The sequence below is a fragment of the Ovis canadensis genome, chromosome X, assembly GCF_042477335.2.
Source record: "Ovis canadensis isolate MfBH-ARS-UI-01 breed Bighorn chromosome X, ARS-UI_OviCan_v2, whole genome shotgun sequence".
NCBI lineage: Eukaryota > Metazoa > Chordata > Mammalia > Artiodactyla > Bovidae > Ovis > Ovis canadensis.
The window spans coordinates 11,782,932-11,808,604 of record NC_091727.1 but is presented as its reverse complement, the minus strand read 5'-3'; the positions used below and the strand labels follow the sequence as shown (position 1 = coordinate 11,808,604).

Genomic DNA, 25,673 nt, shown 5'->3' with positions numbered 1-25,673 from the left:
CATTCCCTTCTCCAGGGGATCTTTCTGACCCAGGGATTGAACCTGGGTCTCCTGAATTGCAGGCAGATTCTTTACCATCTGAGCCACCAGGGAAGCTGCTTGGAATTGAGTCAGTATTTAAGTATACGCACACAGACCACACAAACATTGAACATTCATCACGAGCGAGCTGCTAATTAAATATTTAGCTTTTTGTAAAAATAACGAGGAATTTAGGAATGGAATTCCCAAACACAGGTGTCACGACTGAAAACGTGAAACCCTGGTAGCATGATGCGGCTTGTGGAGCTAGACTATTGGGATTGGAATCCTGGGTTCCAATCCTCTTTCTCCATTTTCACCGTGTGACCTTGGGGAAGCCCCTTAATTGTTCTGTACCTCAGTTTCCTCTTCTGTGACTTGGGGATAATACTCCCCATTCACTGAGTTGTGACGAGGATTGAATGAGTTAACAAGATAAAGCCCTTAGAACTCCATCTAATAAATCGGAAGCTCTCATACATGTTAAGAGCTGTCATCAGCAACATCACCCTCTTCCTAGCATCCAGAGAGGCTGCAGGGAGGCAGAATTAGAAGGCGATGGAGAGCAGCAGCTCTGGACCTACACCTGCTTGGGAGTCCTGGCTTCACTATGGCTACTTCTGTGTATAACCTTCAAGCAGTTAACTTTGCTCTTGCAGCCTCAGTTTACTCATCTGTACAATGGGAATTCATACTAACAACGTGGCCAGAGTAGGCAGGGGGGTGAGGATGTGAGATGCACACTTTGTCACAGTGCCTTGGTGCATTCAGTGGGGGGTGGCTCTTGAAATTGCCAGTCCGTTCCAGTGGGGAGTGCCCTCACTGTGACTTTGAGGGAGTCTCTTGGCTTTACTTTGTTCACATGTAAAAGGGCAACACCTAACTCACAGGGTTTGGGGTGAGCATCAGATTGAAGAGGTGCTGAGAGGGTGCTGTAACATGCCAAGCCCTCCAGGACCACATGGTTTGAGGGTGCCATTCTTACTTCCTCATGGATCAAACACTGAACCAAATGGTGATGAGAAACATCGTCCCGTATAAGCATATTATGCGTGTGTGTTTACTTATCTTTGTTATGGGAAACTAAACTCTTGGGCTAAAAAATACAGCCTCTTTCTCCCTTCTTTTATTCTTCGCCTTGCCTCCCAAAAGATTTCAAACGGAAAACTGTATCAGGACTTGCTTGGATCTTTTCTGAGTAAGTACATTTATGACCACTTCATGCATTGATTTGACTGAATGGGAACATGTACTCTTGCAAAGGTCCATCTAGTCAAGGCTATGGTTTTTCCAGTGGTCATGTATGTACGTGAGAGTTGGACTATAAAGAAAGCTGAGCGTCAAAGAATTGATGCTTTTGAACTGTGGTGTTGGATAAGACTCTTCAGAGTCCCTTGGACTGCAAGGAGATCCAACTTGTCATTCCTAAAGGAAATCAGTCCTGAATATTCATCAGAAGGACTGATGCTGAAGCTGAAACTTCAATACTTTGGCCACCTGATATGAAGAACCGACTAGCTGGAAAAGACTCTGATGCTTGGAAAGATTGAAGGCAGGAGGAGAAGGGGATGACAGAGAATGAGATGGGTGGATGGCATCACCCACTCAATGGACATGAGTTTGAGTAAACTCTGGGAGTTGGTGATGGACAGGGAGGCCTGGTGTGCTGCAGTCCATGGGGTTACAAAGAGTCAGACACGACTGAAGGACTGAACTGAACTGATGGTTTCTGCCCTTCGAATACCTCCCCATGCCGCTCTGGCGCTATGGAGGTATGCCCTGCCCACCTGCTCTGGCTGTCTGCCTCTCAACCCACCCCTCACCCCCAAGAGTGAAGCCACATTCCCTCCCCTCCATTCTTCATATGCTTTTCCTTCTCCACTTCTTAAAAGTCTACATCTATCTGGACTGGACTTCACTCTGGTTGGAAATGGGTATGATTAGAGGCAGGAGACAGGGTGGCTCTGAAGGAAGACAGCCTCTGGGAGCAGTTCCAAGCTGCCATTTTGTTTTTGTGGGCTTAGATTTACCAGTTATTTCCAAGAGCTCAGGACTGTCCACAATGGGGCACCATGCATTTCAGGGTACAGTTAGGGTCATTTTGAGGGATAGGGTGCCAGGCCATAAAAGGCATTCAAAGAACCAGTTTTTTTTTTTAATATAAATTACTTTATTTTAGGACTGCTAAAAGGATTTGCCCAACAGATGTGAAACAGGATTTTAGCATAGAATTTAGAGACAAAAGGTCCAAGTGGGATCCTAGGCTCTTTCAACCACTAATCAAATGACTTTGGACCTGGCATTCCATCTCTCTTGAGTCTCAGTTTTCTTATCTGAAAAAAAAAATTAAGCTAACAACAGCTAACTCTCAAGGTTGCTAGTATACCTGTGAGGATGTTTCATGATACGGACTGTGCTTTATAAAGTTGAGTCATCACTATCACTTCTCAGAATTGCAACCGAGGTGGTTGTTTCCCACTCCTGTATTTAACCAGACTTCTGGGTGAATTTTTTTGTCTAGGTGATTAGTCACTAATTACATTATATAATTAGTTCAGACTGATCCCAGAGAACTACTGTGACATATGACTTATACATATTTTTGGTACAAATTATTCATTTATTACTCTCAAGTGCATTATTTAAAATAGTTATGCATGCAAATGGCGGTTGCTGATTTGCTTAACAGAGATCTCAACAGACTCCACTTTAGACCTACAAAAATTCATTTATAATGAACATGTGAGATACTAAAAAAAAAAATACTGCTAAAGTGTTTGAACACATTTTGTAACCTGATTATCCTGTTTACCAATTGGTGTACTATCTTTTTAAAAACTAGATGGTGGACAGTAAAATGTCAGCAGAGCTTATTATAATTATGAATTAGAAGAGTCTGGATTATTAGGGCTTAGTGTTATTAGATATGCTAAAATCTGTAAAATACTTCATGGTCCATTAATGGTTAAGACATTTCTATATATTATCACTAAACCTCTGTGGTCATTGTCACGGCTCACCTCATCAATGGCCACTGCCCTCAGTAAGAGCTCACTAAGTTGAATTGATTTTTGGCTGTGTAATGTGATAGACACTGTTTCTATTTCCTCTTATGTTCTCTAGGCTAATTTTATTGCATCCTTTTAGTACCTTAAAATCAACACTTGGGACATAGAACCATTTGCAGATCCATGGACTCATGCTAGACACATACATAATTTTAGACAGACTGCATGTTGTATGATACAAGGCATTTTGAAACAGGGGTCTAAGTCCAAGAAATTTTCATTTCCTGTTCTCAGTGAAGGATAAATGAGATGATGATAGATTAATTTTGGTCTCTATCACCCACCATAACATGGTCCCCACCCCTGCCCCACCACCCATCACTGGCTACTCCTTGAAGGAATAGCTAATCCACCAGCCAAGCAACACACAAGCAGAAATATCTTCAGTCTTCAGCTAGTCCCAGGGCAAGAGTCCCAGCAGGTTTTCCTGTTCTCAGGACAGTTCCACAGGTATAAAGGATGTATCTTTGGAATAAGAAAGATCTCCATGAACTGCATTAGATTTGAGTAAACAGACTTAAATAGAACCATGCTTAGCAGTACTCCCAGGGTACTTAAAAGGTCTCCCCTCCCCAAGACAAACACAACTGTGTTCTTCTTTTAGAAATGCAATAAATTTGTGATGTTTAAAACAGAAGCCGAGTAAATGGTTTTAAAGCATCATCTTGTTAATGGGATGAGTATATAATTATAGAGAATGACAACTGAATGCATATCACGTTCTACAGCCATGCACTGATAGGCACCTGTAACTATGTATTTGCAACTAATAAGCTTAAAACATAGTATATGTGATGTGAGTTGCAGTGGCAGAGCCCTGGGTCAGTTCTCAGTAGGAATATGGGGAAGATGCAGTAACAGGTCAGCTGAGAATGAGGCTGTCCCGTGGACTCAGGTCTGGGTTACCTGGCCTTTGGGGAAGAGGGAATATTGTTGAGGGGTCCAGGGAACCAAAGTTTAACATTTAAGGAAGCCGAACTCATGGCAGTTCATTGATCTGGATAGAAAATGGAGTGAAGTGCACTGCACATCTATTTGGAGTAGGATTTCCTTTTCCTGATGATTGCGGTTTATCTACATGAACAGTAAACATCCTCAGCTCAGTGCAGTTCAGTCGCTCAGTCGTGTCCGACTCTTTGCGACCCCATGAACTGCAGCACGCCAGGCCTCCCTGTCCATCACCATCTCCCCGAGTTCACTCAGACTCACGTCCATCGAGTCAGTGATGCCATCCAGCCATCTCATCCTCTGTCGTCCCCTTCTCCTCCTGCCCCTAATCCTTCCCAGCATCAGAGTCTTTTCCAATGAGTCAATTCTTCACATGAGGTGGCCAAAGTACTGCAGTTTCAGCTTTAGCATCATTCCTTCCAAAGAAATCCCAGGGCTAATCTCCTTCAGAATGGATTGGTTGGATCTCCTTGCAGTCCAAGGGACTCTCAAGAGTTTTCTCCAACACCACAGTTCAAAAGCATCAATTCTTCGGTGCTCAGCCTTCTTCACAGTCTAACTCTCACATCCATACATGACCACTGGAAAAATCATAGCCTTGACTAGACGGACCTTCAGTTCAGTTCAGTTCAGTTCAGTTCAGTTCAGTTCAGTCGCTCAGTTGTGTCCGACTCTTTGTGACCCCATGAATCGCAGCACACCAGGCCTCCCTGTCCAACACCATCTCCCGGAGTTCACCCAGACTCACATCCATCGAGTCAGTGATGCCATCCAGCCATCTCATCCTTGGTCGTCCCCTTCTCCTCCTGCCCCCAATCCCTCCCAGCATCAAAGTCTTTTCCAATGAGTCAACCCTTCGCATGAGGTGGCCAAAGTATTGGAGCCTCAGCCTCAGCATCATTCCTTCCAAAGATATCCCAGGGCTAATCTCCTTTAGAATGGACTGGTTGGATCTCCTTGAAGTCCAAGGGACTCTCAAGAGTTTTCTCCAACACCACAGTTCAAAAGCATCAATTCTTCAGCGCTCAGCCTTCTTCACAGTCCAACTCTCACATCCATACATGACTACTGAAAAAACTATAGCCTTGACTAGATGGACCTTAGTTGGCAAAGTAATGTCTCTGCTTTTGAATATGCTATCTAGGTTGGTCATAACTTTTCTTCCAAGGAGTAAGCATCTTTTAATTTCATGGCTGCAGTCACCATCTGCAGTGATCTTGGAGCCCAAAAAAATAAAGTCTGATACTGTTTCCACTGTTTCCCCATCTATTTTCCATGAAGTGATGGGACTGGATGCCATGATCTTCGTTTTCTGAATGTTGAGCTTTAAGCCAACTTGTTCACTCTCCACTTTCACTTTCATCAAGAGGCTTTTTAGTTCCTCTTCACTTTCTGCCATAAGGGTGGTGTCATCTGCACATCTGAGGTTATTGATATTTCTCCCAGCAATCTTGATTCCAGCTTGTGTTTCTTCCAGCCCAGCGTTTCTCATGATGTACTCTGCATATAAGTGAAATAAGCAGGGTGACAATATACAGCCTTGACGTACTCCTTTTCCTATTTGAAACCAGTCATTGTTCCATGTCCAGTTCTAACTGTTGCTTCCTGACCTGCATACAGATTTCTCAAGAGGCAGGTTAGGTGGTCTGCTATTCCCATCTCTTTCAGAATTTTCCACAGTTTATTGTGATCCACACAGTCAAAGGCTTTGGCATAGTCAATCAAGCAGAAATAGATGTTTTTCCGGAACTCTCTTGCTTTTTCCATGATCCAGCGGATGTTGGCATTTTGATCTCTGGTTCCTCTGCCTTTTCTAAAACCAGCTTGAACATCAGGGAGTTCACGGTTCACGTATTGATGAAGCCTGGCTTGGAGAACTTTGAGCATTACTTTACTAGTGTGTGAGATGAGTGCAATTGTGTGGTAGTTTGAGCATTCTTTGGCATTGCTTTTCTTTGGGATTGGAATGAAAACTGACCTTTTCCAGTCCTGTGGCCACTGCTGAGTTTTCCAGATTTGCTGGCATATTGAGTGCAGCACTTTCACAGCATCATCTTTCAGCATTTGAAATAGCTCAACTGGAATGCCATCACCTCCACTAGCTTTGTTCATAGTGATGCTTTCTAAGGCCCACTTGACTTCACATACCAGGATGTCTGGCTCTAGATGAGTGATCACACCATAGTGATTATCTGGGTTGTGAAGATCTTTTTCATACAGTTCTTCTGTGTATTCTTGTCACCTCTTCTTAATATCTTCTGCTTCTGTTAGGTCCATACCATTTCCGTCCTTTATCGAGCCCATCTTTGCATGAAATGTTCCCTTGGTATCTCTAATTTTCTTGAAGAGATCTCTAGTCTTTCCCATTCTGTTGTTTTCCTCTATTTCTTTGCATTGATCGCTGAGGAAGGCTTTCTTATGTCTTCTTGCTATTCTTTGGAACTCTGCATTCAGATGCTTATATCTTTCCTTTTCTCCTTTGCTTTTCGCCTCTCTTCTTTTCACAGCTATTTGTAACGCCTCCCCAGACAGCCATTTTGCTTTTTTGCATTTCTTTTCCATGGGGATGGTCTTGATCCCTGTCTCCTGTACAATGTCACGAACCTCATTCCATAGTTCATCAGGCATCTATCAGATCTAGGCCCTTAAATCTATTTCTCACTTCCACTGTATAATCATAAGGGATTTGATTTAGGTCATACCTGACTGGTCTAGCGGTTTTCCCTACTTTCTTCAATTTAAGTCTGCATTTGTTAATAAGGAGTTCATGATATGAGCCACAGTCAGCTCCTGGTCTTGTTTTTGTTGACTGCATAGAGCGTCTCCATCTTTGGCTGCAAAGAATATAATCAATCTGATTTTGGTGTTGACCATTTGGTGATGTCCACGTGTAGAGTCTTCTCTTGCATTGTTGGAAGAGGGTGTTTGCTATGACCAATGCATTTTCTTGGCAAAACTCTGTTAGTCTTTGCCCTGCTTCATTCCACATTCAGCTCTAAATACCATAGTTTCCTCCAAAGAGGTGGGACACATTTAACAGTGTGAGTGCCCTCATTGGTTGAAATATTCCAGTATGTTCTGCTTTTCTTCTCCCACTTAATTTCTGCTCTCCAGGGCTTATTGCTACTTAATTTGTCACTATTCCTAACCTTTGACATTTATCTTTTCTACATCTCTCTGCCAACTTCTATTTTCTTTTCACACCCAACTTTTTAAAGATCACAAAAGCTTTGCAGTGTACAAGTAAATACTAGGAATAGTAAAACGAATACCAGTTTATCAACTACCCAGAGTAAAGGAATATTTCTTTTCTTTTTCCTACATTCTTTGCTTTGTATTTCTTACTTAGGGCTCCAGCAACCTTTGACTTAACAGATATCCCCTAGCCAAAGAGAGCAGCATTTTTTTTTTTTACCTCCTTTTTCTGTTGGGGGAAGGTTACATTAAGGTTTACAACCTCTTTGAGTAATTCTAATGTATATGCTTAAGTATTAGGTAAGTGGGTTCTTACTGTTTAATGTGATTATATTGGTAATTTAAGAGTAATGGGAAGCAGTTATAGAGAAATATAGGAATATTGCCTAAATATCAAGTGGATCAATTCCCTTTGGGACTAACTAGGAAAGATTCTCATTTCTGAAAGCCTTATTTTTTAAAAAATTATATCCCAGAATCAGACAGAGACTGCAAAACATACTATCTTCTTAAAGTTTTACTGCCTTGAAATTAGTAATTCTACTACAATGAATATCATGATGTTTTAGAACAATCTAAGCACCAAATAAATGAATGAACAAAATACATAAATAAAAGAGAAGGGAATTCTTACAGGAGAATGCCAATGAATAACTGAAGAAGAAATAATGGAATTAGGCAAATCATTTTCAACCATTACAATAATAATATTATTATGATTTGGGCAAGCATCATCAATGAATACTAAAATGAACAGGTGAAATGATAAAAAAGGGAGTTGCAAAGTGACTTTCTGCAAAGTACTTATTAACTGGAAAAGGGAAAGTAGTAATTTCTGGAAAACGTCACTTAATGCTTATGTTGACAAGAGTCAATGTGTAAAACTTCCTAGAAAATAAAAGAGGCAGTGTGAACCTTGCCACAAAGGGGACAGAATGATACCATGTGCTTGCTGATACAATGCACTACAGAGGGCATGGAGTCACTTGTGTTGCTTTTCTGACCCCAGTGCAGAGCTGCATCTAATCACGAGAAAACATCAGAGAAACCCAAATTGAGGGATTTCTACAAAATAACTGATCAGCATTCTGCAAAACTGTCAAGGTTGTGAAAATTAAAGAAAGGCTGAGGTGAGGCATGCTCCAGATTGAAGGAGACTAAAGTGACATGCCAACTAAATACAAAATGAGATCCTGGAGTGGATCCTACACTAGAAAAAAATTGATATAGAGGACAGTTTTAGGACAATGGGCAAACTTTGGATATAAAACTGTAGATCACATAATGGAAATGTATCAGTGTCACATTTGCTTATTTGGTTAATTGTGTAATGATTATATTGGAAAATGTCCTTGTTACTACAAAATACACTGACATATTTTGGGGTAAATGAGTATGGTTTTAGTAACTGACATTCATATGGTTTAGAAAAAATATTGTGTGTGGTGGGGGCCGAGGAGAATGTGTGCACACACTGAAGATAAGAATAATGTGGTATAATGGGAATAACTGGTGAATCTAGGTGACGGATATGAAAGAGTTCATCTACTACTCTTGCCATTTTTTCACAAGGATGAAATCAAAATCAAGTGAAAATTTTAAAAGCACTATGGAACTTTACTCAATATTTTATAATAACCTATAAGGCAAGAGATCTGAAAAAGTATATATATATATATATATATATACTTTATATATAAATATATATATATAACTGAATCGCTGTGCTATACACCTGAAACATGATATTGTGAATCGACTATACTTCAATTTAAAATAAAAGCACCATGGAATCCTTTTATAATACATTAAGCTTGTGGGGGGTGAGGGATGAAGAGAAAGAAGATCCCAAATGAAATAATTCAGGGAGGCAAACCCCACAGTCTATTCATCCCACAATGTTAGTATGAAACATGCCCCAGTTATCACGTACCTGAACGTACAGATACTCAAAAGCAACTGGATCTCGCCTTAAAAGGTCAATTGGATCCTTTGGGACAAAGCTGATTCGGAAAAGACATCTCATCTTATGGGAGCTGGGCCTCTGGGTCACCTAGAAGAACAGACCAATGACGAGACTGCTTCAGTGCTGGCAGAAAGGTCTGTGGGCCAGAAGCAAAGGCAGCTTTCTCTGGACACTGAAGAAGGAAGTGGTTGAGGTTATTTTAGTAACTATCATCCATATTCATTCCCTGAAAACTGCACACACCTATGACTTAGGTCATGTTCCCCCACAGCAGTCCCTGAAACGAGGGACTTCAAAAAGGAACTGTTCCCAGTAGAGGCCAGTGAGGGAGCTGAGGAAGGAGACCAGACATCAGAGGCACCAGCTCAGGCCAACTCAGCAGAGGCGGCTGTGGGGTGTCCCGGGGGGACTCTGGTGGGAAGCTTACCCCATGGGTCCCCTGGCTGCACAGATAAGTCACTGGTTTTGGCCTCTCCCGGGGGGATGTGAATTTCCAGGTATGGACAGGATGGGTGCCAGCTGTCTGAGGGCAGTCCTCTGAAGATGCTGGCTGTTGTAAGTGACAGTCACACACTCAAGGGAGGCTGGGGGCAGGGCGCAAAAGGAGCCCCAGGGGAAAAGCGCAGAGACTGTCCACTACTGTTTATCACTGCATACCACTGTCATGGGTTTCTCCCTTAGACTCTAGGATGACGGTAGCAGTGAAAACGTGACAGTGACACCTGCATGATATCCAACTGAAAGGCTGGGGGACAATCGTTCTGGCCTAGTCACTAAATCTGGAGTCCACAAGTTTCCAAAACTACCCTAATTTCTACTCTCATGAATTTTCAGATTGTTCAAAGGGGCTGAGAATATAATATAGGTCCTTCATGGTTAAGGACCGTGGATCCTTTTGAGTTGCTTTCCTTTCCCCCAGCACAATGTGTGACACCTGCTAGGTCTTAGTTTCTTAATTCTTTCTGTAACAAAAGGGAATCAGTCAATGGACAGTAGGTGGTTCACATACAGCTGAATGAATGAAAGACACTGGACTTCAAGAAAAAAGGTAAAAAATAAAATAAAAACAAAAAAATATTTTAAAAAAGAAGGTATATTTAACTTCCCTTAAAGAGGAGGTCAGTGCAATGAAATTAAAAGCGTGCAGCACGAACCCACACAGTTGTTTGACTTGTAGCTTTGTGCATCTGGGTGTACGTTCTGATGCACTTGCATGCAGTTTGATGCACTTGTAACTACTATTCTGAAGCAGAAAAATCTGGCAAAAAAAAAATGTTTGTGAACTGTTATTTAAAAGTTCAAAATATGATGGGGATTTCCTTGATGGTCCAGTGGTTACTACTCTGTGCTTCCACTACAGGGGGGCACGGGTTCAATTCCTTAGAGGAAATAAGGTTGGACATGCTGTAGCAGACAAAAAGTAAATAAATAAATACAAGTTCAAAATAGAGAGTTTCCTGGATTTCACTGCTGTTGGGTGAGTTCAATCCCTGTCAGGGAATTGAGATCCTGCAAGCTGTGCAGTGAAGCCAAAAAAAGAAAAGAAAAAGAAAAACATGTTCAAAAGAAAAATAGTATTAATAACAGCTTCATTGAATCCCTGGTTTCCATGCGCACACACTCATACACACACACACACACACACACACACACACACTGAGAATTTACATCGCTGACTCTGCTATACAGAAGAATTTCAAAGGAAAAACACATCCCATATGTAAAGGGACACTGGGCAACCTGAGAACCAGCTTTCCAGCTGTGGGCAGGATTGCAAAACTGAGCGAACTCAGGAGCCCATAAGCTCTAGGCTGGTCATCACTGGCTGATCATAAAGCAAACCAGGAAGGAGGATATGTGGGACCCTAAGAGAACTGGGTGCTGGCAGGGCTGCTGTTGCATATAACAGTGACGTCACAGGGTGTTTTGTCAGAAGATCTGCTCTGATGGTAGAAAGTCAGGGGTCATCGTATCTCTGGCTCCTTTAATTAGTGGTAGAGACTGGGGTTCGATCCCTGGCTCGAGAAGATCCTCTGGAGAAGGAAATGGCAACCCACTCCAGTATTCTTGCCTGGAGCATCCCTTGGACAGAAGAGCCTGCGAACCACTGTCCATGGGGTCGCAAAGAGTCGGACACGACTTAGTGACTAACAGTCTCACTTTTCACAATCTGTCCTGAATTTTCCATAAGCCACCTTGAGTCTATTTTTATCAGTAGTAGGTTACACTAGTTTTGGGAAATAAATGAATGGAATGCAAAAGCATGCTTTCAGTTCAGTTCTGTTCAGTCAGTCATGTCTGACTCTTTGCGACCCCATGAATCGCAGCACGCCAGGCCTCCCTGTCCATCACCAACTCCCCGAGTTCACTCAGACTCACGTCCATCGAGTCAGTGATGCCATCCAGCCATCTCATCCTCTGTCATCCCCTTCTCCTCCTGCCCCCAATCCCTCCCAGCATCAGAGTCTTTTCCAATGAGTCAACTCTTCCCATGTAGTGGCCAAAGTACTGGAGTTTCAGCTTTAGCATCATTTTCCAAAGAAATCCCAGGGCTGATCTCCTTCAGAATGGACTGGTTGGATCTCCTTGCAGTCCAAGGGACTCTCAAGAGTCTTCTCCAACACCACAGTTCAAAAGCATCAATTCTTTGGCACTCAGCCTTCTTCACAGTCCAACTCTCATATCCATATATGACTACTGGAATACCTTGACTAGACGGACCTTAGTCGGCAAAGTAATATCTCTGCTTTTGAATATGCTATCTAGGTTGGTCATAACTTTTCTTCCAAGGAGTAAGCGTCTTTTAATTTCATGGCTGCAGTCACCATCTGCAGTTAGACTCATTAAAAATGGCAGTCCATAAGAGTTACAGTCTCTAAAACAAGCAAAAAACCCAAATTCTTGGAAATTTTAGGTAGTATGTAAATAACAATATTATTTTCTAGATAGAAGTTTAGTGTCAAACTGCTAAAAATTCAGGTAGAGTTGCTTAGCAGTTCCTTGGGGGTTTTCATCACAGGCAAATGTTTTAAAACAATTTTTGTTATTGGACATATTTCTTATACTTACTCCTCCTTTCTATCATGCCTATAAATATTTTATGGGTCAAGTTTTCAAATGTATTGAATTCAAAGGCATATAGCCAATTTGTTTCAGGATATTTATACTGTCAATTTTCTGTCTAGAGAGAATATTCAAGTTTCAGCACTTTGTTATTAGTTGTGATGAAAGACAAAACAAAGCGTCTTTTAGAAAGATAAGGGGAGAATCATCGTTAGAGGGTTTTTGTTTCCTTCTAATGTTTTAAGAGGAATTTAAAAATTGGAAATCAACCTAGAATGAGAAGTTGTGATTACCTAGCATCAGAGAAGATTTTTGAAAGAATCTCTAGGTGGTAGATGGAAGTTCTGGGGGAAGGCAGAAATAGAAATATCAAAAAGTTGTGGGAGGTTTCCATTAGACTCATAGTAACTGGCTGTCCACCCACATCCCCTTGGCATTTACTGCTCCAAGGTGAAGGCTGGTACTGCAAACACCTGTGATCATCTGCCAGTCCAGGGCAAACCAGCACAGCCAGGGAGTAGCTGTCCTTGGGAGAAGCCCACCCCCAATTATGGACAGGATGTTAGCAGACAAAACCCCAGTCCCCTTTCCCGTTGAGGGGGATACCTCTGAGGCATGCTCTCTTCTGGTTCCCAGTGTCCCCAGTGGGACTGAGCTCCAGCTGTCCACAATGGAAACTGGCTTGAAAACATTCTTTAGTGGCACCCCCTTATCCCATTTCCCCTCCTATTCCTCTCCCAGTATTTCCCAGTGTCGCCTCCCAAATAAACCACTGGAGTCCAAATCCTTGTCTAAAGATTGGCTTATGGGGGAACTCAGCAAAACACTGGCCTTTCACATGTGGGACTCTGTATATCAGGGGTCATTCCCCTATACGGCGAATATATTAAGGGTCATTACCCAATAACGACGACTATATTAGGGACCATTCCCCTATAATGATGAATATATCACGAGTCGTTCCCCTATAATGACAAATGTCATTCCCGTACAACAAATAAAAAAGTCATCTGGTTCCAAGTGTGTTTTGGTATAATAACAAACAATAATAAACAATTAGATGAGATTTAAAATATCAACAGGTAGATAAAAATAAAAGGTCAAGTTTAGAGAGAGGAATATAAATGAACACAAATACTGACTTTGTAAGAAAGTCATCACATTAAGTTTTATTGAATCGAGAGAGTTGAGGATACCTCCAGGTCCCGATGTATGGCTTTTAATTGTATGACAACCAAAAAGCAACTAAGCATGATGACACTTTTTGCTACTCCATCCATGTGGGGGTAACTTGACTGCCTGCCTCTCCTGTTGTCTGCTCACACCCCTGTGCAAAAAGTCCCCTCTTAGTTGAACTCTCCTACATAAGAGAAATTTGGTGAAATCCCTTGTACATACAACAAAGACCATGCCTGTGTGGAATCACAGGGAAAGTCACGGTGCTGTGCTGAGTTCAGCAGCCAAGCAGCCTGCCTGGCTCCCCAGCTAACAGATGGGGGTGGCACCTTGGTGACCAGGAGCTGGGACACATTGAAAAGTGAAGTTGCTCAGTTGCGTCCAACTCTTTGTGACCCCATGGACTGTAGCCCACCAGGCTCCTCCATCCATGGGATTTTCCAGGCAAGAGTACTGGAGTGGGGTGCCACTGCCTTCTCCAGGGGATCTTCCTGATCCAGGGATTGAAGCTGGGTCTCCTGCATTGCAGGCAGATGCTTTACCATCTGAGCCACCAGGAAAGCCCCCTGAGCCACCAGGGACACATTGGTGGGTTACATATTTATAGTGGGCAGGACTGGGTCAGGGATTTCAGGCTTCCAAAAAAAACTCCAAGGTAGGCACTCGGAACTTAAAAGAACGAAATACGATTTGGGCTTCATTTAAATCATCTCAGAAAGCATTTCTTTTTAATAGTTTCTAGAGATCAATTATTGGAACAGGTGAATAAGTCATTACCATCACATAACATATAATTCTGCAGAGCCACCGCCCCCAGTGAGTCACTGCTGAGCCTTTGACAATTCTGCCTGTGAGAGCAACTGACAGTCTATGAAAAATTGACGAAAAGGGAAACATCACCTTGAGGTGTAAAATCCATTATGAATGCCAGCACTTCTTTTAGTCGGGCTGCCCAGGGCTGTGGGGAAGGTGCTGAAACGATTCAAGGACAAGGGAGCTCGGGGCTGGGTGGCCTCTGCTCGGCCAGGCAGCGTGGACCACAGGTAGCATTCACGCACCTGAGTTAGGGTCTCCTGTTCATGAAGCAAAAGCAGCTTTGTTCCAGCCCCTTCTGTCCTCTGCTCCAGCATGAGGGAGAAATGTTCGATGCCTTTGATGGAGAGCTTCTCTTGAAGGGTTAAGATGACATCCTTACAGAGGAAACATTGAAGATATGTGATCAAAATCAAGGTAGCCTTTTTAGATTCTACATATAAATGACCTTATATGCAAAACAGAAGCAGACCCACAGACATAGAAAACAAACTTGTGGTGATCAAAGGGGAGAGGGGGAGGGATAAATTAAGAGATTACAATTAACCTATGCACCCTACTATATATAAAATAGATAACCAACAAGGACCTAGTGTGTAGCACAGGGAACTCTGTTCAATGTTTTGTACTTATCTCTAAGGGAAAAGAATCTGAAAAACAACATATATAGATATATACATATCTATATCTCTCTATATAAGTGAATCACAGTACTGTACTCCTGAAACTAACATAAGATTGTACATCAATTCTACTTCAATTAAAAACCAATCCAGGTACCCTCTGGAGTTAGTAGTCAAGACAGCCAAGGAGTTTACCATGACTAAAAAGTGTACAAATAGGCTGATTTTTCTGTTTTGTACCTTTGATTGATTCTTAAGCTTGATGCTCCAAAGACCCCCCGAAAGATACAGATATGGGGCCTTCTTTCTCTGCTTGCCCTTTTCCTGGCCAACCCCCCCACCCCAGTCCTTTATGGACTTCAGACACGGAGAAGCAGTCTGGTACACGGCTGGAAGAGGATCTTACCTATCACCTAAGGTCTTAGAGAGCCTGGCCACAGATCGTGCAGTGGAGTTGGCTCAGACACCCTCATTCTAAATGGGGAGGCAACTGAACCATCCCTGAAAGCGGTCTACCCCAGGGCTTGGCATGCAGGCCAAATCCAGCTGGAACCCAGTCTCACTCATCTCTTTATATATGGGCTACTTTTGTGCTCTGCCTGGGCAGACCTGAAACTGGTGGCAATGGAGACTGTGTGGCCTGGGAAGCCCCAAATATCTGCTATCTATCTGACTCATGGCAGAAAAAAGAAAAAGCTTGCCAACCCCTCTGTAAGCGTACATGGTGGTAGTAAGGAAATGGGTTCTGCAAACAGTCGGGTTTCTGTATCCGCTGGCAGCTTAGGGCCAGTTACTTCACTTTGAGGTACCTTAGTGTCCTTGTCTGTCAACCAGGGATCATAAAGATATCTGCTGCAGAACAGATACCAGGACTACACGAATTCATAGACCACACAGATTACAGCACTGCTTGGCACACAGTTAGGGTATCAAGTTGATAAAAGAAATTTTCACATAATGAGGTCTTGGGAAGTCATTCCAGCTTATGCATGAGTTAACCTGAATTTTGCTAATTCGAACAGTCTGTCTGTGGCCTATCAAACATTGTGCACCTGCTTTAATTATTAAAGTAAAGGGCCCATTGACCAGAAGTCATGAATGCCTAGGTTAAAAATAAAGATGAAATGTATCCTTTCCTGGGATGCCAATGCTGGTCTTTCTCTGATGATAGGACTCCCTACCTGGGTGGCAAGGCCAGATTGATTCGTTGTGTACATGCTGGTCTGGGTTTGTTTTGAAATTCTGAAGCAATGTATTGCTGACCTGTTTAATGTTCTTTTTTTTCTGACAAGATATAAAACTGTGCTGAAAACCATGCTTTTCCTAAAGCATTCTGGGAAGCTGGCTTCAGGTCTATAGTCCTCAGTTTGGCTCAAATAAAAATGTTTTCTTTTCTGATTTTTGATTGTTTATTGATTATTTTCATTGATGTAACAATATACATATATCAGCTTCTATTTTAAATCTTTGAGGAGGGTAGAATAAACAAGCTGTGTCAGTAATCCTTTATACAATTAAACACTTATGATCAGAAAGGTGTTCTATACACAAACACAAGTGTACTGCAATGCAAACAAATGTCGTCAACCATTACTTTTTCATGTACTTGAAAACAAGTAAATGATCTCTCTTCAAAGATAATTAATACTCAGATGCTGAAAATCTCATAGAGCAGTGGTGTTCCACCCAGAGAAATTTTGCCCCACAGCAACATTTGGCAATTTCTGGAGATACTTTTGGTTGTCACACTGGGGTTGGGGATGCTATTAGCATGAAAGGAATTATCTGGTCCAAAGTATCGCCAATGTCAAGAGAGAGAAACCCCTGCCATAGAGAAAAAGAAAAAATTTAAATTGATCTTTCTTGAGGTTTTGATTTTTCTCTGTGGATCGTTTTAAATTTATTCAGGCCCCTTTAAAACAAAGATCCCCACAACTACTCACCAGGAAAAAAAATCATTCAACAGAAATTCCATGACTATTATGAATTTCATAAAGGGATTCTCTTTCAGAATTTTTGCTCAAGTCTCAGAAAAAAACAAAACCAGCCTCTGTGTGGCAACACATTCTTTATAAAACATTTTTCTGAATCACCGGGAAGGACATGTGATAGCAATAACATTACCCTATTGTGAATCTGTAAGCAAAAATTTTGGCAATTTTTCTTAAACAGTGTCATATCCCTTTCACACCTATACGATTTCCATTTTATGCCTACCAGGCTGCATCTATTGTGATAATAAGGCTATTAGGCATAAGCTAAGCTAACTTTAATTTGATGTGAATTCTTCACATTGCTCCCCATCTTCTCACTGTCATCTGCCATTCTCAGGGAAATCAAACTTCGTCTGGGGTGGGTTCCTATAATAAAGAGACCAGAAGGAATTAACAATAGGGCTCTCTCTCTTTTTTTAGGGCTCTCTTTTAAATTTATTTCAGTTAAGAAATGCATTCAAATCTTCACCCATATCTTCAGATGGGTAAGGGGTCCAATGGCAATGAGCTTTTCTGACCAGTTGGTATCATAGAACAAGACACAATATCAGAGGGAGTATCTCTTTGGAGTTAGGTCAGGGGTCTTCAAACTAGAGCCTGGCCCTTTCATTTCAAATCTGGCCATGGCCATTTATTTATATATTTTTATCTGTGTAGTAAAGGATTAGTCTTGCCTAAAGAAAGGTTTGCTTCTTTGCCCCTGGCTCTTGGGAGGTAACCTTTAAGCTCTTGGCAGGTCCTGCTTGATAGGGGTGTTTTTGTTCATTGGGGAGTCTTGGGCTATAATGGATAGTCTATGGGATTTATGGTGGAGATTTATGGGTATGGGATTTATAAATGGGATTTATGGTGGGGGCCTTGAGTCATGTGCTATCAGCTTATCTCTGGAGGGTCAGGGTACTAAGGTCAGCCACACAGGTGGGCAGCTGTGTTTAAGTGGCCAATCTCCAATAAAATTTCTGACCATCAAGGCTTGGGCAAGCTTCTCCGGTTGGCAGAACTCTGTGCGTTTTGTTATAGGTCAGTGCCAGGAGAAATAAACATTGCTGGCACAACTTCATTGGGGGAATATGGCTGCGAGCTCTCTGCCTGCTCTCTGCTGCCCTGGGCATCTTCTCCCCTTGTTGATTCTTATGTGTAGGCTTCCACTGTAATAAACTGTAACTGTGAGTATACCAATTAGCTGCGTTCTGTAAGTCCTTTGAGTGACCTTCTGAACCTACCTGTCTCTGGCTGCTTTCATGGTACAACAACTGAGTCAAGTAGTTGCAGCAGAGAACAGCTGGCCCACAAAGCTTAAAATATTCACTCTGCAGTCCTTTCCAGGAAAAGTTTGCTGACCTCTAAGTTACTTGATCAATAATTGGAGTCACATCTCCCCATAAATTGATTTTGAGTAGGAAAAAAAGGAAAAGGACTTTTTCAGTCATCACCACTTAAAATTAGCAGTCTTATACAAAGGAAGTTAATATTTCATCTGCAATGACTTAAAGGTGATTTAAATGCTACATCATCAATCTAATATTGTCTGCTCTATTACCTGCTAAATCACTACCTATTTAAAGCAATTCAGAACAAGCTGCTTGTGGTAGCATAGCAATAAGAACACACAGCAAGTTGGCCTTGGCAGAAATGATTCCACTCATAAGGTCTATGCTGATTAATTAAAAAAAAATAATGAGAATTAGAGGCTGACTATTGATAGACACATTTAATATAAAATGTATATTCTCTTGATACTTTATGATACAGCTCATCACTAGGTATCTTTTATTTTTACCTCAATAAAATCTTTTTTATTGTGTCATTTGAAGAAAGCCTAATTTAGGCTGATGGAACATTAGGGAGGAATCAATTTCTGAACACTCTTTTGCCCAATAAAATAGTGAATATGCACTTTTTTCCCCCAGGAAGGAAACATGGGGGAAACAAATCCATACGCTTTGTAATAATCCCCATTAGGGAGAACTCACCTGTGGTTCTGAAATAAGAGGATTGCTCTGTGACTCCTCTTTTCACCCCTGCCCTAAAAGCAGGACTCACTTCTGCCTTTTTATGTATCATTTCCATGAAATTGGTTACAGCAATTCAAAGTAAATGTTATCTTTACATTATTCTATCCCTTATTTTTGCTGGACACTAAAGTAGAAGGCATTTAATTAACAGCTAACATCTTAATCTTCTCTGTGGCTGACATGGCTGAGAAATCATGCTGGCTTTGGGCAGGGTGCCAAGGCTTCTTGGTGACAGTCACACTATTTTAATTAATTTTCAATTGCATTAAAATGACTAGTCCTAGTATTTCATGACTGATAGCATATTATATTGGTTTGCAACACAGAGCAGAATCTTCTTCATTTAAATTTTTTGTTTGGGTCTGTATTTAAGTATTCACACACTACTGTATTTGGAAACAACCAAAACAATCTCAGATATAAACAGATAATTCTAAATGAAGCTATACCCACACAAAACTCACAGTGGGACTTTCATGTGATACCTGGTAGTCTCCAGGTACAGAGTTCAGTGGGTCCTCTTACCTTTATGGAGGTGCTGGAGTCAAAGCGAAATGATTTGGTTTGCCCATTTTCCAGATAGACTTTCAGGACATTTGGCATAAAAAGAAGTGAATTATCCTTAACAGTTTCCTATTTAACAAACAAACAAACAAAAAAAAAGAGTCACCCATCAGTCGAATTAGGATTCTGCCCCTTGTAGAAGCAGCAATTTATTGTAATCACAACATACAAAAAAAATCAAACTTTCTAAGGCAAACCAAACTATCCCTCTGGTGATATCTGAATTCAGTTGTTTATAGCAAAATTCTTCTCCTCTAGCTACAGATAACTCAGTTGATTCAACTGAAAGACCTTTTCCTATCAGAAGATCAATCAGATGAGGCTTTATTTTAAATTAATTTAAATCAAGGCCTCCCACTGGAAAGCACAATAACAGAAATAATTCCTTTGTAATTAAAGCACAATGTTTGGGACCACAAGGCCAGATTTTAGCAGAGCAACATGTCTTGAGCAGAATCAGACCAGAAATGATGATGTTTCACGTGATGCCTGTTGGCAGGAGTCATGATGGCAAATCATAAACATTAATAAGCTTCGAGTTTAAAGTAATTTTGTGAAATGATTTTTAAGCCACTTAGACATGTTCCTTGGGCTTCCCTGGTGGGTCAGCTGGTAAAGAATCGGCCTGCAATGCTGGAGACCTGGGTTTGATTCCCTGGGCAGGGAAGATCCCCTGGAGAAGGGAAAGGCTACCCACTCTAGTATTCTGGCCTGGAGAATACCATGAACTGTATAGTCCATGGGGTCACAAAAAGTCAGACATGAATGAGTGGCATGTTCCTTAAACTCCAAGGGATACATGAGTTAAAATAAAACACTGTAACAAACAGATAACTTAAAAGTAAGTCAAAAGAGATACTTGAAACACAACCAAAAGTAAATAAAAGAAATGTTTCTTTGAATTCTCTTTAACTGGAAGTAGGGAGGGATGAAATGGGGAATAAGAAGCCAACGTGGGTGAGTTCCACAAACATGTGGTTGGTCAAGAAGTCTTAGGAATGGAGGGAAAGCCAGCAATCATGAAAGCATAAGTCCCTTGTGTTGCAGATGAGGAAATGGAGACCAGATGGCCACAGATTTGCTAATGTCCATCAGTTGGTCCAAGAGAATTCAGTTTCCAGGTATGCCTGAAAAAGGCTTTGGCCTTTCACTTCCTGTTTCTTTCTCTGACTCCCCTCTCCTCCTCTCTACTCCTGTGGGTTTCACACATGACTTTCCTGCTGCCTTATTCATTGAGTGAGTGAGGCTCCATGTCTAAAAGGAAGGCCACACAATGACTCAGAAGAGCAAGAGGAGACTGGAAAGGAAGCCAGTCACAAGGCTGAGCAGCAGACAAGAGACTGAATGTCCCTGCCATGTTCAAGCCTGTGGTTAGTCCATGGTGGATGAAGGAGATGATCGACCCCCAGAGCTGTCCTATATCCTACGTCCAAGCGGAACAGATGCAGGGCAGCAAGTTTTGGCAAGAAGACACTTGCACCATGAGTGCCTTGCCAAGGATCTGAAGGCTTGTATCTTCAAATTCACATCCAGGACCACCCTCAGGGAAGAGTCTGTGGCCCATACCAAGTATATCATGGATGCCATTTTATCCCTGTAAGTTTACTTAAACAACAATACCTCAACACCAAAAGCTGGCACTTCAAAGGTCCAAAAAATATGAGTGCCCTGGAGGGTAGCTTTCTAAAAACTAAAAACATTAGGCTCGGGAGAGGGAGAGGGTGGGATGATTTGGGAGAATGGCATTGAAACATGTATACTATCAGGTAAGAATCGAATCGCCAGTCTATGTCCGATGCAGGATACAGCATGCTTGGGGCTGGTGCACGGTGATGACCCAGAGAGATGTTAAGGGGAGGGAGGTGGGTTCATGTTTGGGAACGCATGTACACCCGTGGTGGATTCAAGTCAATGTATGGCAAAACCAATACAGTATTGTAAAGTAAAATAAAGTAAAAAAATAAAAATTAAAAAAAATAAAAACACTAGGCTTTATTTTTGGGGAGAAAACTGAAAATAAGCATGCCATCAATAGTTGCATTATTCATTTTGAAGATCAATTATGTGCCTGAGTAGCCATGATTCCTATCAAGACTTATTGATGGAGGTTTGAGCAGTATTTCCTCAGTCCTGGTTAAATACAGGAGACTTTTCCATCATTTTAACTTCTTTCCATTTTGATTATTTGAAAGAATAGAGACATTTTATTTTGGATAAGAAAAACTTAGAGGAAACCCTTCTCAGAATATAGAAAGGGCTGTCACATGGAAGAATGCTTAGTTGGCAGAATGGGGAGAAGTACGTGAACGTTTCAAAGGGGCATAGTCTACTCAACAGGAGGCGAGGTCAGAGATCTCAAATCAAATGAATTCCTTTGCAAAGCAGTGAGGTCCCTAAGCCTAGAAACATTCAGGGAAATAATGGACTACTACGTATTCTGGGTTTGGTTAAGAATCCACCTTACACAATTAAAAAAATTAAAGGAAACCGCCTTGCAACACAGGGAACACCGGTTCAATCCTTGGTTCAGGAAGATTCTGCATGCCGAGGAACAATTAAGCCAGGGGGCCACAACTACTGAACCCATGGTCTACGACTCCTGAAGCCCTCTGGCCTACAGCTCATGCTCCCCAGCTAAAGAAGCCACCACAATGAGAAGCCATCCACCTCAGCTAGAGAGAGCCAATGTGCTGCAACGAAGACCCAGCACAGCCAAAACACAAAATAAAGAATAAAATAAAATAAATAGATCTTTTTAAAAAAAAAAACAAAGAAGGAAGAGGAACACAGCAGGCACAACCTGACGATCTCTCAATCCCTTCACAATCTTGAGATTCGATACCCTGTGAAAGCCAACAACCCATTTTGAACTGATCATTCCAGTGGGGCAATTGGCTCTCTGTGAGTTACCAGTAGGTGACTGTCAACTCACCGACACTTGGCCATTGATGATGACCTCCTCGGAGAACCGAACTTTGACTGGATTGGACTTTAATCTTGCCTTTTTTGCAGCGCTAATAAATGCTGATTTGGGAGACTAGAAAAAAGAAAGAAAATATTTGATCTGATTATTGGTAACATAAGGTCAACCTGATAAGAGCTGTTTTTTATCTTTATCTTCCTAGCTATTTAACATTTTTGCTCAAAAGGGTTTGGTACATGCCCAATTCAAAGACTAAATATGAATGATGGATGCAATCAAAACCCTGTCATGCTCATCAAGTAGTAAGTTTGATTTAGCCACCAGACCAGAACTATAAACAGCATGTTCCATGTTCTTCCAGAGCACATTTCCAAGGATCTTTTAAAATGACAGTCGTGGAAATATGTAAATCCTGCCTTCAGTACAGAGCTTTGAGGGCAATGTATCAATAGAAGGTGAGGGGGTGGCCAAATCTCATGTTCAGTTTATAACAAGTTGATCATTAATAATCTATTTTAACACGGTGGAGAAGAGCCACTGACAGTTCTAAAATAACTGATAATCTCATTGTTATTTATATTAAGGGCATATGGGAATGTGAACAGGAAAGGGTACATACACACATACGAAAGGTGCCACGCTTTATGAGCCCAAAACTTGAGCTTCAGCCTCTTGTTAGTAACCTGTGATCCTATAATCTTACTGGGCAAGGTAGCAAAGAGGCCTTGATTTAGGATTGAAAGTCAACTAAATCACTTTGCTTGACAGCAGTAATTACTAACACAATATTGTAAGTCGATTACACTTCAATAAAATAAATAAATAAGAAATAATATAAAAAAATAGAAACTCAACTTCATGTTCTGCCTCACCTTATAGGCCCTTTGTCTTTCGTTGGAAAGAGGGGCTGAGAGATTCAGTTGTTCCCCCTTAGAAATGCAAAGGACAATGAGAAAACCTGCTCAGAGGATATGATCTTGGGAAATGGACTTCATCTGAAAAGTAGCCTCTTTGAACAGTTTTCATGAAGCCCAAGGGGAAGGGAACTCACATGGTAGGTGTCTACCATGTTGCAAGCAACACCTGTTTATTCTGCATTCTCTATTGAACCTTATATAGAGGTAAATAGTTAGCCTGAATCATACAATTGCAATTTTAAAATCCTACAATTGCAAATACTGGATATACCACGTAGTTCAATTTAACGTTCTTCATACTATACAGTTCTAAGAGATTGAGAATGTTGTGTAAAGAATTCTAGTAATTAACTCTAGAATCAATGGAGGCTCAACCTCCTGTGTACTGCAATCATCTCAAAGCATGAAAGCCAGTTAGAGTATCCCATATTTTGAATTTTAAATAAAATGAAAAAAAAAAAGATTTCCATCTTTTTCAAATACAAGTATACTTGAGATCAATTTAAAAACAATATGTTGGAATGGATAAGTTAGGTGTGCTCTATCCATACAATGGGCTTCCCTGGGGCTAAGCGGTAAAGAATCTGACTACCAATGCAGCAGACAGGAGTTCAATCTGTGGCTTGGGAAGATCCCCTGAAGGAGAAAATGGCAACCCACTGAGTAATCTTGCATGGGAAATCCCATGGACAGAGGAGCCTGGCAGGCGACAGTCCATGGGGTTGCAAAGAGTTGGACACAACTTAGCAACAGAAACAACAACATCCATACAATGGAATACTATTTAGCTACAACAAGCATGAAATTCTGATACATGCTACAACATGGATGAACCTTGAAAACATCATGGTAAGTGAAAGAAACCAGGCACAAAATGCCACATATTTTATGATTTGATTCCACTTACATGAAATGTCCAGAATAAGAAAATCCACAGAGACAGAAAGCAGGTTAGTAGTTGCCAGAGGCTGAGAGGGTGGGGAGAATGAGGAGTGACTGTTTAATGGCTATGGGGTTTCCTTTTGGGGTGGTGAAAATGCCCTGGAATTCCAGAGTGTCAATGGGTGCACAAGATTGTGAATGTACTCGATGCTGCAGAACTGTACACTCAAATATGGAAGATTTCTGTTATGTGTTTTTTTTTGTGATAATAAAACAAAATCATTGTTGGAAAAACTCATTATAAAACGTGTGTGTATTCCTGGGTGGAGTTTGCCTTAATGCTGAGAAAATTCTGTTATTTCAAAAGTTCCCCTGTGTCTTAAGGGCGGTATGGATGGATGGTTTGGCCTCCAGAATTTCAATTCCCCCATTTATGCAAGATGTTAAAGGGAATGGCTGCCCTTTAAAAACAAAACGAAGTGAAACACACCTGCTGCCCTGCAAAAGAATCTCTGAATGGCTGCTCCTAAAAAGAAAAGCTTTGAGCATGCTCAACGTGACTTAAAAGTCCTACTGCAAAGCTGAAGTCGTGGTACAGAGGTGTTCTCTTCGGTACCATAATTACAGGCCAAGCTTAGTCATAATGAACGAACAAATCATACAGTAGTGAGTTCATTTGCTTTCGATATGCCATTTTTTAGCTAAAGGGAAAACATTATTTTCCGGTAATGATTTTAAGCAGGGGATATTTACATTGGCACAATGTGTTTAGCTCGAGTGAAGTGGCTGTAATAAAGCTACCCAGAACAGGCATTGCTAATTAGAGATATTTGAATGTGAGAACACCCCACTTTCTCAGCATTGTTTGGGAATGATGTATTTCACATGTGTTCCATGCACCAGATGCTGAGGTTTATTCCATTATGTATCTGAATTTCTAAATGTAATATTTTACCTCATTTTTCTAAAATGTTCTACATAATTCCTTGCCTCAATAAAAAGTATATTTAACAGAATGTAGTTTTCCACACATCTCATTTGCTGCATAATCTTAGAATGCCATGATGGTCCCATGGAAGTACATAATGTTATTGCCCTTAAAAGTGGCCCCTTAGAGCAGAATTGGTCAAGATGGGGAAGGTTGTTTCATAGCTAATGCATGCCTACCTCTTGGAGATCCATTCCTGAATTTATTAGGTCGGCCAAAAAGTTTGATTGGGTTTTCCATAACAGCTTATGAAAAATATTGAACGAACTTTTTGGCCAACCCAAAGTTTCCCATGCCCTAATAACAATCCTGGTAACTTAGGAAAACCAGAAAAGAAACTAGATAGCCAAGGTAAATGTTACTTTATATGTATTTTGAACTTTATACGTATTTTGAAGACTTTATACATATTTCTATTAGACTTAGGATGAAAGTCCAAGAATCTACACAAGTTGCATTTTGTTGTTGTTGTTCTGGATTTGTGACTATTTCATATAATAGATACACATTCTAAAAA

At 41.1% G+C, this 25,673-nt stretch overlaps 1 protein-coding gene across 3 annotated transcripts in view; it reads right to left on the bottom strand.

The window, feature by feature from the left end:
- FRMPD4 (FERM and PDZ domain containing 4) overlaps positions 1-25,673 on the bottom strand; it is a 376,391-nt gene that overhangs the window by 20,160 nt on the left and 330,558 nt on the right. For all 3 annotated transcript variants that reach the window (XM_070289750.1, XM_070289748.1, XM_070289749.1), the window contains 4 exons: positions 22,379-22,483; positions 19,408-19,515; positions 14,496-14,627; positions 9,166-9,285 (listed from right to left, as the gene is read on the bottom strand). In XM_070289750.1, coding sequence (XP_070145851.1) covers positions 9,166-9,285; positions 14,496-14,627; positions 19,408-19,515; positions 22,379-22,483 — 465 coding nt within the window. The remainder of the gene's footprint in view (positions 1-9,165; positions 9,286-14,495; positions 14,628-19,407; positions 19,516-22,378; positions 22,484-25,673) is intronic.